At 36.4% G+C, this 15,830-nt stretch overlaps 4 protein-coding genes across 6 annotated transcripts; 3 read left to right on the top strand and 1 right to left on the bottom strand.

The window, feature by feature from the left end:
- The first annotated feature begins 191 nt into the window (after positions 1-191).
- Positions 192-7,097, top strand: LOC109853138 (glycerate kinase). 2 transcript variants are annotated; one of them, XM_020424960.1, is made up of 3 exons: positions 192-299; positions 946-3,027; positions 6,897-7,097. In XM_020424960.1, exon 2 carries the CDS (start codon positions 1,007-1,009, stop codon positions 2,972-2,974), a length of 1,968 nt encoding a protein of 655 aa, XP_020280549.1. In that variant the 5' UTR covers positions 192-299; positions 946-1,006; the 3' UTR covers positions 2,975-3,027; positions 6,897-7,097. The 2 variants fall into 2 exon arrangements, with proteins under 2 accessions (XP_020280549.1, XP_020280548.1); XM_020424959.1 differs by lacking the exon at positions 192-299 and adding an exon at positions 325-859.
- LOC109853137 (small G protein signaling modulator 3 homolog) lies at positions 3,046-7,566 on the bottom strand. Its single transcript, XM_020424958.1, has 15 exons — positions 7,332-7,566; positions 7,011-7,192; positions 6,839-6,937; positions 6,543-6,706; positions 6,270-6,480; positions 6,024-6,154; positions 5,712-5,945; positions 5,517-5,611; positions 5,275-5,420; positions 5,070-5,167; positions 4,804-4,983; positions 4,563-4,673; positions 4,108-4,418; positions 3,870-4,030; positions 3,046-3,778 (listed from the first exon to the last, which is right to left on the bottom strand). The coding sequence occupies exons 1-15, from the start codon at positions 7,398-7,400 to the stop codon at positions 3,586-3,588; spliced, it is 2,385 nt and encodes a 794-aa protein (XP_020280547.1). The 5' UTR covers positions 7,401-7,566; the 3' UTR covers positions 3,046-3,585.
- A 464-nt stretch (positions 7,567-8,030) lies between these two features.
- On the top strand, positions 8,031-13,454 carry LOC109853176 (protein arginine N-methyltransferase 5). Of its 2 annotated transcripts, XM_020425023.1 has the most exons (12): positions 8,031-8,449; positions 8,593-8,711; positions 9,176-9,396; positions 9,563-9,748; positions 9,829-10,035; positions 10,130-10,332; positions 10,389-10,511; positions 10,591-10,766; positions 10,872-11,075; positions 11,183-11,364; positions 11,472-11,642; positions 12,156-13,454. In XM_020425023.1, exons 1-11 carry the CDS (start codon positions 8,361-8,363, stop codon positions 11,622-11,624), a joined length of 1,863 nt encoding a protein of 620 aa, XP_020280612.1. In that variant the 5' UTR covers positions 8,031-8,360; the 3' UTR covers positions 11,625-11,642; positions 12,156-13,454. The 2 variants fall into 2 exon arrangements, with proteins under 2 accessions (XP_020280612.1, XP_020280611.1); XM_020425022.1 differs by having other exon boundaries at positions 11,472-13,454.
- LOC109853177 (glycine cleavage system H protein) lies at positions 13,420-15,088 on the top strand. The gene is made up of 3 exons (XM_020425024.1): positions 13,420-13,654; positions 14,013-14,156; positions 14,443-15,088. The coding sequence occupies exons 1-3, from the start codon at positions 13,513-13,515 to the stop codon at positions 14,670-14,672; spliced, it is 516 nt and encodes a 171-aa protein (XP_020280613.1). The 5' UTR covers positions 13,420-13,512; the 3' UTR covers positions 14,673-15,088.
- The last annotated feature ends 742 nt before the right edge of the window (positions 15,089-15,830 follow it).

A 15,830-nucleotide genomic window follows, 5' to 3' on the forward strand; every position in this document is an offset into this window, starting at 1 on the left:
GGAAAGCAGGAGCGTAGTGACGCCACCGGAGTCTCGGCCGCTCTTTTATACCGCACGGGAACGGCAGCTCAGCGCCAATGGGAGCGCGCGACGTCTTTCGCGGCTTCCGATTGGCGCGCCGCAACTCTCGCGAGCGCATATGTAAGTGTTACACGGAGCTTTTGTTAGTTTCATATTTCGCGATGGCAATGTTGAAATTGGAGAGAGAGTCAAATGATTTTTCATGGTAACTTGTGCGAAATATATGAAATATCCGTGATAACGGCGTTATGATACTCCGACGATCATCGTCATTTCAGGTCTGAACGTTCGAATTCGTGTTTAGATTCTTAATTAATGTTTGAGAGCTTTGTCCGTGATTGCGGAAAGAAAATTTCTGCAGTTCCCAATGTCTCTCCTTCGTTGTTCCAGGCGCATGGCAAAAAGAAAGTACAAATTTCTGAGATTGCAAAATTCTTATTGGCAATTTTTTTAAATAGATACTTTTTCGTTTGCAGTAGATGTTCGTAAAGGATTTAAAAGAGTTTTTTGGTAAAGAATTTTGTAACTTTACTGATTGTGAGAAACACAAAAAGTGTTCGAGAAAACACTTATATTCTGTGTATATTATTGTATTCTCAGTTTGTTTCATATTGTTTATATTATTGTATTCTCAACAAAGTATCAAGCTTTCGCGCGCGAGTCTCGTGACGGCTTTGGTCTGCGCGATCTCGTGATAAAAACTGATAAATATATTACCAGTGCCATCTTCAAACAGACAGCGTATATTGTCCGCGTATTAATTTTTTTATTATACAATGAATTGGAAAAAATAAGTGATAATGCGGCAAAAATTGCACAAGTTTGTCGCTCTGCACAGGCAAGTGTCTCAAACTCGTTCCGCACAACGGAAATAGCTCGAACATTCGGTTTGTGTGTTTATGTGTTTTTGTTTTATTATTTCAGTTTAATTATTTCTCGTCCTAACCTGCTAAAAATTGCCAAGTACACAAACTCGAATTGCGATATGGCAACGAACGCGAAATTCGCATCAGAGGTCAAATCTGATTTGAAGGATATTTTTCGCGCTGCCGTGAAAGCGGTGTCGCCAAATGAGATTGTAAGAAGGAAAGTAAAATTTCGCGACAACACTTTGTACATAAACGAGAAGAGTTTTCATCTTCGGGAGAACGTTTACCTCGTCGGATTTGGCAAAGCGGTTATGGGAATGGCGCAGGAGTTTGAAAAATTACTTGGTAACGTTTTGAAAAAGGGTATTGTCAGCGTACCGAGTGTGTCGAAGGATGCCGTATGGACGTCCGAAGACCCATCTGACTTTCCTAAATTGCACAATAGCGTGATAGACTATCGCGAGGGAGGTGTCAACAATCAGCCGGATGTTAGGTCATTGAACACCACGCACGATATTATAGACTTGGTTGAAAATCTGAAAGACACGGATACTCTGATAGTGTTGATATCGGGCGGAGGATCCGCGCTGTTGTACATGCCCAGACCTGTCCTCGATCAGGACGACAAGCTCGAACTCTGTAAAAAACTTCAAAATGCAGGTGCCGATATCACCGAGCTCAATACAGTGAGAAAAAAGTTGTCTCTCGTCAAAGGCGGCGGTGTAGCGAGAATGGCTTATCCCGCGTCTGTGATTACATTGATACTGTCCGATATCGTCGGCGATCCTGTGGACCTGATTGCCAGCGGCCCAACCGTTTACAGCGCAAAAGCGCCGGAAAATGTTATCGCTATATTAAAAAAGTATCATTTGTACGAATCGTTGGACAGTAATTTGAAGAAATTTCTATCGTCCAAAGAGACATTTCGAGACACCAGACTATTGACGCGGGCTAAACAGTTTAAACACGTGACGAACATAATCTTAGGAAACAATACAACAGCTCTTGAAGCCGCAAGTTTAGAAGCGTTGCGAAAAAAATGGACTCCAATAATATTAAAAAATGATATTACTGGAAATGTGCAGGATGTCAGTTTGGCGTATGCTCGTGTAGCAAGTTTAATTTGTCTCTTTTGGTCAAAGGAATTGGAGAGAGAAGTGTTCTATGACAGAATGCGAACTGTGCCTGCGCTCCCGTTAACCGTTGATAAAATAGACGAAATTTTTCATTGTATCACCAATAACTTTGATGGTCTACTTCTGATTGGAGGAGGAGAGCCCACAGTTGTGGTAAGAGGTCAAGGAAAAGGCGGTAGAAATCAAGAGCTGGCTTTACGTTTCTCATTGGACTGGTTGGCGGAGATTAAAAGTTATCCGCAACTTGTTGACTTTGATGTGATAATACTTAGCGGAGGAACTGACGGTCAAGATGGACCTACTGATGCAGCAGGTGCGTTCGGTTATCCTGCCATCGCACCAATTGTGCATGATCTTTACGCAGAAGTCAAATCTACAATTGATAGAAACATTTTGACGCGAGATCAATGCAAAACCCAGCAAATGAGTGTATCAAATACCAAATTGCACGGACAAAAAAACTTAAATACAACAGAAGTGTCTACTTCTGCTACGGGTGATAGCAATCAAAATCTGGATTGTTCGGTTTTAACATTAATGGAAGTAGAACGCATGTTGCCTGAAAACACTTTGAAAGAGAACGACACTTACAATTTTTACTCACGTTTCAAAAAAGGAGAGGACTTAATAAAGACAGGAATTACAGGAACCAATGTTATGGACTTGCATCTTATTTATATTAAAAAACGTCGTTGTCGGTGCGAACATGAGCTTAAGTCTCTGGACAAATCAGAGAGCAAAACAGATGGTTTGGATGCGCATGACTTGCATATAGATAAAACGACCATCGAGAAGTACAAGACTATACGTGCATCTTCTAAATCTGTTGAAGATTTTCTGCAAACTCTACACTTGACTGTCAAAACTGAAGAGAACGAACCATTTCTTAATATAAAGATTATAGATGACAGTTTTACAGAGCCTTGTTGTAATAAAAAGAAAACATGAGCTTGATCAGGCAGAAAATTATATAAAGAACATATGTATATAAAACTCATTAGGTATTTATGCATATATTTTATACATATAATTATATATATTATTTATTAGGGTGCATAAAAAACTAAGTTACACGGTGAACAATACTGTTTTTTTTTTTTTTAAGAAAGAAAGTAGGTAGGTATATACCTTATTGTTTCCTTCATTTGTTTTGAATTTATATAAGACACATAAGACAAAAATGAGATCATCTTTTGTACATTTATATTATGTTATTATATTACATTTTTGATAATCATTACCGTGCACTGAAAGTCAAACCGATATATATATAAACTTTCTTTTATAATTAAAAAATTATGAAGTAAATATATAAATGTTTTCTTTTTCAAGATAATAATTCTATTCTCCGACGTAAAATTGATGTAAATCATAAATATTACACAATTACTATTTACAAATTCTTTCTTCTAAGATTAAATTTTACTTATATAAATTAATTTTTATACGAACCAGAGATCTCTGGTGTTTGTAAAAATAACAAAAATTAAAATTTCAGAATAAAAATTGAACAACGTAGTCCGTTTATAAACTAAAACATTATAAACTAATTTCATATGCTAAAGATCCCAACTAAATAAGTGATGTTTGACTAGCATGTCGCGAACTCCGTCCTTTAGTGGTTGTGACTGTTCCTTTTTAGGCGGTAGTTCCCAATCGGGATTTAAATTAAATGCAAATTGGCTTAATATTCTTAATTCACATTTAATTTGCACCCAACCTGGACTGTTTATGAAACTCCACGGTTGATACCTTTATAAGACATTTATACTTTTACACACATTGTACAAGAAAAAAATACGTAATTATCATGTTACATTGTAACACTAATATTCACACTTACCACTTTTGTACTACCTCTACACAGGAGCATAAAACCTCTAACCATAAATGAAGTACTTGCTCGTTCAATCCGAGACAGATGAGAGAACGTAATTTCACATCCATTTGAGCATGCGCATTGTCATGAGTTAAATTTACAGATTGAACACAACGATACAGTAACTGAAATATTATTACTTTGTTATTTATTGGAATGTGGACAAAAAAAAATTTAATAGATAAATAAGTTTTTAGCACACCTCTTCTGGCGTTAAGACTTTGCCATCCTCGTCCAATCTGTACGTTTTGCACAGGACCAATCGACTGTAAACAGAATTGAAGTCCTTTTCTACTTCTCTGTTGGAAGCTTCTTCTATAAATAACCACGGATGACACGGTCCGCCCAGAAATGACGGTCTTTTCATCCCATGTTCCAGCACCGCTTTTACAGCGGGGCATAATGTGCCTCTTACTAGGTCAGTGACGGCTTCGCTAACCGCATCGTCTCCCGCGCATGTATACTGTTTGCTTCGCTCGTCTAGCAATTCAACAAACTTTGCGGGGAACCATCCTGTGTAAGATCAACGTGCATTAAAACACGCTTTACGTCACTAAGATTTTTTACTTCAACCGAGAAGTGATAACCGTTAATAAAACACACCGCAAGACTTACAGAAGAAGATAAAGAAAAAATTACTTTTACAATTACTCTCACCTCTTAGCCCATTAAGTTCTCCCACCCAACAATGTTCGTCTTTTTGACTAATGATCGTAATTATATCGTTCTTTCGAAAACCGAGTTCATCATCATCGTGTCTCTCAAAATCTGTAACACCGGTGCACACTTGTGACACGTAGTTTCATACGAATTTCAATTTGTAAAATCGAAACGTTTTAATTACCATTGCAACATAACATATAAAAAACAGTATGTGATAATAGAAAAAAATTTCAACCTAATAAAGCTTTGGCCCTTCTCTTTCTCGTTCGTGACACGTTAACATAATTGTCATGGTCCTTCGAGTGACTTTCCATTGTGTAGTCAGCTATGAGAACAATGTTGTTTAACTTTGGATCAACATTTATGAAATGTCTCGCAACTTGCAAAACAGCTTCTCTCAAGTCGACTAGAATTTCTGAAAGTTTTAAATTCCCATTAGACAAAAAAAGATCAATTTTAGTGAAGAGTTTATAAAATATTTGCGTGTGTGTGTAAAAATACCAGTTTGACGAATATTTTTAGATTTCGCATCGTCTTCACCGGTATCGTTTCCGAACAAAATGGTTTGTAACATCGATTTACTTCGTTTCATTTGGCGTCTGTGCGTCATCGTAAATATACACAAATAAATAATTAAAAGCGGTGATTATTGTTGATAATATAATAGAAATATACACCATGGTTTTTTTTTTAGTCGCGTTTATACCTATTTAAATGTTGTTTCGGCAAGTTTGGTACCGCGTCCGGATTTCCTACCAATCCGCCTTGATCGGCCATTAAATACGCCAAGTGACGTCGCCTATGAGTTTCGACTAACACATCTGTCAGCGATCCACTAACTTCTAAAGATATCTAAAATATATAGTTTAAACGCGTAAACAAGAATAGACACTTACGTTACGTGAGATATACTCTCTCTTCTAAAATACATAAAAAAAACACACATACATTGAATAATTGGTCCACATCGTCAATGTCTCCTGGTATATCTGAAAGAGCATTGAATATTTGCGCTGAGTTCTCCAATTGCTTTAAATCCGCTTCTGAAAAATTAAGTAGAGATTAATATCTAATAGTGATGAACGTAATTATTACAAGTTAATAATACATACTATTTACATATATATAAATCATCATAAATACCTTTTATTTTCAACATTCCTAATGTTATTTGAAATAAAACAATAGATCCGTCGAAAAGAAACAAGTCCCATATTCGCAGCAATATCTTCATGTGCACAACCGACGCGAATAATGTCAGGAACCAGTGCAGAGATATGAGACTTAATTCTATGTCATGTTGCACCAAAACGTGATCTATGTCCGGGAGATAATTAGCTACTAATGTACGAAGAACTCTTTGATCAGCTTGAATACCTATCAAATAATTACACAAATTTGTGTGTGTTACTGCAATAAACATCTGTGTTTTGCATGATCGACGCGTATCAATACCTAACAATGTAGAAGAATAATAAGAGGCTGGTAACAAGTCTTCTACTATTGTGGCCATCATCCAGAACGCATCTTCCTCTTCTAGGAGCAACAATAATGATGCCGCCATTGTACCAGTGCCTTGGCAATAACTTGTAGAAGAAAACAAACAGTTCTATGTATTGATATCGTATAACAATTTATATTAACTCGTGAGAAAATAGTCTGAAAATATCAATATCGAGATATACATCAATTTCTCCATACCCTATGTCAGGATACAACCAAGCGAGAGCACGCATGACACGCCTTAAACGAGGTATGCCCGTGCTATGGAGATGGCTGAAACACGCATTGGCTGGCATAATGCGAAGCAAATCTTTTTCTATTTGCTTATTGGTCATTAACGCATCATTACTTGACGCCTTCACTATATCTTTGTACAGTATTTCTGATGAACATTTTTTCTGAAGTGCTCCTGTAATTAATTAAAAATACATTTTCCCCCAATCTGTTACACAGATGCTTATTGGTCCATACCTGACATGAGCATCCATATTTGAGGTCTCAATGAATGTGGTATGCCATGTCGAACCATTTCACGTAATTTGTCTGTACGAGGTAATCTTTGATCCATATTTTGCCATGAGAGTTCTGCCACTTCCTTGTTGTGACTAAATTCCAAGAGAGCAACCCACTGCAACCTGAAAGAACACATACTCAAATTTCAATGTCTAGTATAATAACCACAACTACATATAATGCTATTAATTTTCATATTTTAATTTTTCCATTTTCTGTAAACATGTACAAAACCTGATATGAATTAATAATACCTGTGCTGAGGATCTTCAACAAATGGTATTCCCAATAATTTTTTTGAACTCTGTTCAGGTCCATCTTCTTCTTCCACACGAAAGCCAAATTCATCAAATCTAAAGCGACCCAACACTTATAAGCACAACTTCAGAAGAATCTTCTGTGTTATTTCAAGTGCATAAATTTTACCTATATTCAGGCTGCGAATTTGGATCGTCGGGTTGATTCAATTTAGCTAGAATGTCTTGTGGCCACATGGATGGAGTTAAGGCTGAAAACGGACCACCCGGTGCTGGTGACAGAGTCTCATTACACAAACTCCCAATTTCCACTTCAACCTCATCTTCGGAGAAGGCTGTTTCCAAATTTTTCTAAAATATAGAAGAACAAAGAGTAGTAGATTGTATGAAACCAAGATTGAACAAGTGACTTTTCATTTTGACTGAAATTTAAAAAATAATACTGTTTCGGATCATTGATCAATTTTGCAAAACTCGTCTAATTACTCACATTATGCTCCTCTTTTCCGACATAACCATCGTGATCACGAACGTTGAAGAAAGATTTAGCCAAATCCATTGCGCAAAGAAATATTTCGTTAAATTTCGTCTGTTAATGCGTCAGAAATTTTTATTGACATTTTGTAGAACTGCGTGCTACTGCGTATACTTGTCAATTGTTACACGTCAAACAACACAGAATAACGTCACAACTGTAGATATAAAAAAACAAGCATTGCGTCACACATGAATAAGTAGCGTCATCTACGGTTTATTGCTTTTTGATGGTTCGCGTTTCAGAGGGAAGATACGTTCCAAAATCCTACCTCGGTAAAGCAAAAACTATAGTACACGTGATGTGAAATATAGCATTTTGGTAACCAAGGTAGGATTTTAGAACGTAATCCGTAACAATTGGCGAGTGCCGTCTTATTAACACTCGACGTTGATTAATTGGTTCTATAAGTAAGAGCCAATCACTTTTGTTTGCTACAAAGCAACTTGGTCTGTTGAACAGCAAATCGTTCGTTCGATTATTACAAAGCTTGTTCCGCTGAACGCAGCAATAAGCTTTTAAAGCTCTTTCATAAATGCATTTAAACTCGTGCACATAGCACAGTATAGAACCGCACGCTGTGGACATGTGCGTACCGACATGTCGCTCGTGGACTGGCTGCGTAGTTCCAATGTGGACACCACCCGTGAACGTGCGCTAGTTTACGAGACGGAAAAGTGATTACACATTCTCTTATGGACCTGGCCAGACTTCTCTCTGCTTTTAACCAAGAATCAAGCGCTTTAACAAAAAACGGAAATCTTCAAATAATAATTATTGATCTTGTTTTTCTAATGCAACGCAAAGATTCTTTAATTATCGAGTCACTTTTATCGCGTGATCTACAATCTTTTTTATGTTAGCAACTTTGAGTATTTTTGCATTTGAATTTTACTTTATTGACATGTGCATTGAAACCACGCCGATAGCGTGAAAAAAAGCAATTCGAACTTTAAAGATTTTTGAGTAAAGTGCATTTTAGAAATGACTTCCCAACGACCAGTTTCTTGCGGATTGGAATATTCCTGTGCTTCAGATCTACCTAAGTGTTTAGACGATGCACGGAGTTCAAAGTAAGTTTAATAATTTTTTGTGTATTCTTTCGTTTTGTCAAGTATCTCCAAGAAAAATTTTCTTGTGACTTTGTATGTGTGCTGCATTTTTTGCATCTTTACAGTTACTCCATATTTCTGAATACTCTTATGTATACTTTTAGATTTGACTTTATCTGCATCAACTTGGTTCATCCTTTATACAAGAGAGAATTTATATCTGGTCTCGCCAAAGATCGTCCAGGACCATTTACCAGACCAGACTTGATCTTACCTAGTTCAGGTATAGAACAGATGTAGTCAATTTAACCGTTTTAGTGCCACGCAGCGCGATCGCGCTGTTCGCGTGCTGTAAGAAACTGTATCGCGATGTTCGATCGCGATCGGCAGTTAGCAACGCTCTCGGTTTGGAGTGTACCTTGTCGCGAGTCTGTCAGACTTCCCTCTCGTAATTATTAAAAAATATGAAGCGCGAACGCGCCGCGTGGCATTTTTCGACGAAAAAAAGGAGCAGCGCGACCGCGTCGATCGGCATTACTCGCAGATAAGTGAAGGAAGCGCTATCGCGCTTCATGGCACAATCCGACACGGATTTTTAAAAACCCCTGGCACTAAAACGGTTAAGTCATAAGTATTTTGAACAATTTTTTAATCAGTTTATATGGTACATATTAATAAATTACTAGTTTTTTTGGAGGATTAAAGAAAAACTTTATGTTATACCTGAATTTCAATATTATTTTGCAGATTGGAATAGTGTAATTGCCAAATTTCCGCCGCTTATCAATGTGGATTCACCAAATCCAATTATCAGAAAAAATAGTGAAGAAACTCTCAAACAAGAAATGAGCTTAGCTAGTCACTTCAGTTTGCCAAGTATACTTATCAAATTAAGATATGGAATAAGTGAGAATGTAAATCTTGCAAGGATTATTTCCGAGAAAATTATACAGAACAATTGTTACCAGGTAACAATGTAATCGAATTTTGATTATTACCAATTATGCAGTAACCAATTATATGATAATTTCTCTTGGTCTGGTTATTTGTAAGTTACAAAGATAAAGTAAACTAGTATCTTATTTTAGAAATTAATAATAAAGTAATTAGTAATATTACATTTTTTTAAATTAGGTTTGGGTAGAAGTACCAATGGAAAATCCCAAAAAACAAACCTATTCTTATAGATCAGAAAAATGTCCAAAGATTGCGGAAGAAAGTCCATGGGAATGGTGGAATGCATTTAGAACACTATGTGATTACAATAAGAAAATGGGAATTGCATTAGTTGTTAGTCATGATTTACCTGAATCTGATGAGGTATTTTTTACACATTTAAATTGTTCAATAATTTGTGCACTTATTTGTGAATTTATTATTAACAAATGTTTTAACATAAGATTGATAGATGGCTCGGGGAACCGGTGAGATGCTTGATCTTGCAGACGTCGGTATTTCTCACTAATAAAAAAGGTTATCCCGTACTGAGTAAAGCACATCAAGGATTGGTAAAAAAATTTGCTGCATTAGAAGTTCAGTTTCTCTTAAGAGGCTGTACGTACTTCACAAGTTCGACTTATCACAACTATCTTGACTTTTTATGGAAGGTATTAAGAGATTACGCAAAATTTTATTAGCGTTTTGATAGTCCGACACACATTTCGGGAAGAGATGTAAAGATTTATTTTCAATTTTTTTTAGGGATGCCAGAAACACGGAACGGTAGAAAGATTTGCCAAGGGGTATGAAGACTATCTGCAGAATCCGTTACAACCATTAATGGACAATCTCGAGTCACAAACCTATGAAATATTCGAAAAAGATCCGGTAAAATATCGAGAATATCAGACTGCTATATGCGAAGCTCTCAAGGCAATCGCGTCAAAGATTGAAAAGAGACAAATGTAAGATCAACAACTTAGTATTGTTTTGATAAGTATGTACAAAGATAAATTTTCAGAATCATCATGGTGGTTGGCGCTGGTAGAGGTCCGCTTGTAACAGCATCTTTGAATGCTGCGGACTTGACCTGCTTGGACGTAAAGGTGTACGCAGTTGAGAAGAATCCTAATGCCGTAATAACGTGAGAACGCTTTTTCAAGATAAAAATTTTACATCAAGTACGTACACGTGCAATACGTTCTCATTGTCTGTATCCGCAGTTTGCAGGCTATTCAGAGAGACATGTGGAAAGACAAGGTTACGGTGGTTTCGTGTGACATGAGAAACTGGACTCCTCCGGAATTAGCCGATATTATCGTTTCCGAATTACTCGGATCGTTCGGTGACAACGAATTGTCTCCGGAATGCTTGGATAATGTTATGCAGTTTTTAAAAGGTTTGCGTAACGCGATTACAAGTTGCGCTCCAGTTTTTTTACACAACTTGAAGTGATAACGACCAATTCTCGAAATTTGGTTTGTTATTTTTTTGCAATTTACAGATGACGGAATTAATATACCCCAATCGTATACTTCATACATCGCTCCGATACAATCTCACAAATTGCACTGCGAGGTGAGGCAGCTTAGAGATAAAGACAGACATCCGTTAGCTCATTTTGAAATGCCGTATGTGGTTCATTTGCAAAATAAATACGATATAGCGAATCCACAACCGCTTTTCACATTCAAGCATCCAAATCCAGGTTTGTGTAAAGCGCGAGAATCAACGCAATGGGAATCATAATATCGTTTTGCTTTGCGCAAATCTTAATTCAAAATTTTCGCTCTTGTAATATAAAATTTATTTTAGATGTTTTTAAGGATAATTCGAGGTATGAAACAAAAATCTTCTCGGTGACGCAGAATTGTGTCCTACACGGATTTTCCGGATACTTCACAACGGTGCTGTATGAAAATATTATATTGAGTATAGAACCCAACACAATCAGTCCGGATATGTTCAGTTGGTTTCCGATCTTCTTCCCAATTAAGGTATATTTACATTAATTAATACATATAATTCTCCATCTCCATATACACACATTACGACAAAGATAAAAAAAAAAAAAAAAACAATAACAACAAATGTATTAACGCAGGAACCGATACAGTTGAAGGCAGGGGATGAACTGGTGGTTCACTTCTGGCGCAAATGTAGTCCCAACAAAGTGTGGTATGAGTGGTGCCTTAGCAAACCCGTTCCAGTATCAATTCACAATTCAAACGGACGTTCTTCCACCATTGGATTATAGTGAAATCATATATAAATCGTAATTTTTCATCCAAACTTTTTTCTCATTCAGAATGTGATGTGAGGATTGAACTCTTCCACGAACATATTCTCTAACATCTCTAGATAATTACAGATATGTTCGAGTATTATTTTTGCAGTAGTTTTTAATTTTTCTTTTTTCAGTGGTTGTATCTGTCCTTTTTTTACGTGTTGCACACTTTTTTAAAGTTTGCATAGTTATTTTATTAAATGATAAAATTTAGCCGAATTTTGTTTATACACACAAATTAATTTACAAGAGTACAACTTGTGTTTGAACATGGTTTTTTCATTCAGCATAATATCAAAAATGTTCTCTTTAAAAGATAATTGTGTAAGATAAGAGAATTTTTATGTAAAAAACATCTAACACTATCCGGATGTGTGACAATTTGTGTATAAGGAATGTGCAAATATTTTTTTTTGGCGCATATTGCTGAAGAGAATATCTCACAAGTGCTTCTCTAAAAAGCCCGCTATATTACGTTATGTTTTTTATTTAATTACACAGGACCATCGAGAAGAATCTTATTATTCGCGATTTGGAAATCAAATCGTCGCGACGCGTGCGATCCGACGATAAAGAGAAGAATCAATTTGCGCGCCGCAGGTTTTTATATATATATCAAACGCGCACGATGTTTTACGCCGTTTCACGACGCGCTTAACGTCGAATTCACGAGGATACATACATGACACATCAGCGTAGCAAACCAGAAGAACCAATCAGCGCTTTATAAAAACAAAAACAAAAAAAAAACAAAAAATAATGAGTTTGAGATACGCGAGTTATCTACATGTAACTTTTTATAACAAGAGACTGTATATGTGATCTTTGTACGCCCGGTTTCCATATATAGAGGTCATCGGGCGCGGTACAATTTTGATAAGAGATATTTTTCAAGCGTATACATCGTGTACTGTTGCTATCGCCTTAAATTCACGTGATGAGATGCACTGAGTGAGAGAAAGAGAAAGATAAGAGATCGAATTTTACATATTCAACTTGACGCTGTGCGAAACTAGATATGACATATATGTAACGTTTGTGACGTACTTTTTTTACTTTATTCAATTATTTTGTTTGAGTTGTTTCTTCAAGTGAGACTAAAAAAAATTTGTTCAGCGTCTTTCTTTTTGATTGATTGTAAGTCTGATATTATACACAGATTGTAAAATCTGAGCGCGAATAATTGTGCGAATCGAGTATAGTTGTGAAAAATAGATGTGGCAATGGATACAATAATCACGTTTTTAAATTTATCGCAACGAACTGTGGATCGTGTACTTCTGTATCTTTATTTTGAATAAAAAAAAACAAACAAAACAATGTTTTTCAAAATATTCGCAAAATTATCGAAATTCAACGAAAAATGCAAGTTATCATCCAAAAATGGTAAAAACTGGGTTGTTTTGCGCTTTTGACCACGGGTGTCTTGCACGTGATGGAAAAACTGAGAGCGAAGTCCGAGAAAATTTTCCCCGTGAATGCAACAATCTGACGCGCGCGCGCGCGCGTGTGCGTGTGTGTGTGTGACCACCGGAATGTTGATGACGACGGAACTCGATAGTGCGACGAAATGCGAGACATTTGTATCGAACTATAACCGTACAGTTCGATACTACAGTTCTCTATGGCAAGATAATGCAGAGAAACTGATGACACCAGAAGAGCTGTGACCGTAAAGTCGTCGGCATCTCTCATCAGTCGATAGTCTCCGTATCGCTCGCGAGCCTGCGCTACATTACGCGCGGGACCGGCGGCACGTGAACGCGATCGGGGGAGAAAAAAAAAAAAAAAAAAAAAAAACAAAAGAGGGTTAGGTCCGCGCGCGCGGCTCGCGATACATAAAACAGACGACGAGAAAATGGCAAAATTCATCGCACAGGTCGGCGGACGCGCGGTGGTGAGGACGCTCGTTTCGCACGGCAGAAACGATTTATTCGTCGCGCGATCGAGTCTCACCGCGGTGCGCTCCATAACCACAACTCGATGCCTGAGAGCCGATGGTGAGTAACGGTGTGTGTGTGTGAGTGCGTGAAGAAATTCGATCTGAGAAAATCGATCGCGCTCGAAATTCCTCCCTTCTCTTCGCGAAAGAGACGCGCGCGCAACAATAAATTTTCTTTTATATTCTCATGAAACAAAAATCAAATTTTCTTCGCCCGCTTTATTTCGTTCGACTATGCGAGGCCCAGTTTCGTCATCTCCGATTCGATCGATCACAACATTGGAACCGTTTAATTGCGGTTCATTTCATCGTAATAAACGGAGATGATGAAACCGGCACGCCACACACACCGTTACACAATGCTGATGTGCGTGCGTCCGTCTTTAAACGCGCGAGATAAACACGTGATTTTTCAGAACGATGGTACACTGATAAGCATGAATGGATAACAGTAATTGGCAAAGTGGGTACAGTCGGTATATCGGATTACGCGCAAGACGCGCTCGGAGATGTAGTGTACGCGCAACTTCCCGACGTGGGATCCACGATCAAAAAAGACGGTAACTGGATATCTTGACATTATTACTGATCTGTAATATCTCTAAATATCTCTGTATTCTTAGATCTTTTCAATTCGAAACGTTTATAAAGATTTTAAAAAAAAGTTTGCTTCTAAAACGCAAATAAAACTGATACGCTTGATCTTGCAAGAAGAAATTTGTTAACATTTGTCAAACTAAATTTAATCAATTTGTGTGTGTGTGTATGTTACGACGATTCTTAAAATTTGAAGTTGATAAATTTACTGCTTATATATTATTTTGTTCAAACCGCGTGATTTTTCAGAGGAATGCGGAGCCTTAGAATCGGTGAAGGCGGCTTCGGAATTGTTTAGCCCCGTCAGCGGGAAAGTTGTAGAGAAAAACGACGCGGTCGAAACTAAACCGAGTTTAATTAATGAATCTTGTTATAAGGACGGCTGGCTGTTCAAGGTGGAATTAAGTAATCCGGATGAGATGAAAAATCTAATGAACGAAGAGAGTTATAATGAGTTTTTAAAATCGGCCGGTCAATAAATTTTCACTTATTGTTAGGAAATAATAACGTTTTTATACATGTGTTTTTTTTTTTCAACCAGTCAGTTTAAAACTGCTGATTTACACACTGAAGACTGCATTTTCTAGTTGAAAACTCGATATAACTGTTTGTTATATTTTAAATATGACAAAACACATCACGTGAAAACGCTTATGTATATATATGTATATGTATATATATATATGTATGTTGACAAAAGGTTTAATTATTAGCTGTAAGCAACACGCACTTCACAAATTTATTATATGTACACAGTTCAATGTAGGCACACACAAAGATTTAAAATGTATTCTGTCTCGTATCATTCGTGTGAGAAACAACAATACAAATAATAGAAAATTCAAAGCCAATGTGTGCCACACATTCGCTATAAATATAATTGAATTTTATGAGAGCAATGTTGTAATGTGTCTTTATTGCACCTGTAAAGTTAAAATGTGTTGTGTTTTATAATATGTGTTCAATATATGTAAGTGTATAAAATGCAATTTTCAACATATATAGAGAGATTTCACTTAAAGATGTATTCTTGTGCAAATTAAATATTGACGTTAATTGTGATATTATAATATCTTTATTAGTCATTGTGCAATATTTTTCATTTCGTATTTATACAAAGCAAACAAATATTGCGATATACATGTTTGATACATGAATAACAGCATTTTTCTTTACAAATTCTGATAAATTGTTTTTCACATATCAGTGCACAAGGGCATTAAAATTTTGTAACAATTGAATCGAGAATGGAGTTTCTGACAAATGTATTAATTTGCAATTCAACAATCGTGAAGTATCTTCAATTCTTACAAATTATGCTATACTGATTGACTTTCCACCATTATTTTCCTTCTTTTCGTCAATAGTCACTTTTTTTTTTGTCATATTTGTAATTTTAAATGTCATTAACAAGTGTTATGTGGAATAAAAGGAGGAAAAATAATATCGTACGCGGCTGGATCCTTGTCAACCAGTACAAGTTGTAAAAAAATAGCGCTGTTAGAGCTCTAGAAAGGAACAGTTATGTCTGTTAATAATAAAGATATATATATTTACAGTCAATTAAGTTTCTTTTCTACATAATTTACAATTGCCAACTGCTAATGGCAGTGTTAACAACGCATAATAGTTCTTTC

The sequence above is a fragment of the Pseudomyrmex gracilis genome, unplaced genomic scaffold (genome assembly GCF_002006095.1).
Source record: "Pseudomyrmex gracilis isolate BER0280 unplaced genomic scaffold, ASM200609v1 scaffold_44, whole genome shotgun sequence".
Classification (NCBI taxonomy): Eukaryota; Metazoa; Arthropoda; class Insecta; order Hymenoptera; family Formicidae; genus Pseudomyrmex; species Pseudomyrmex gracilis.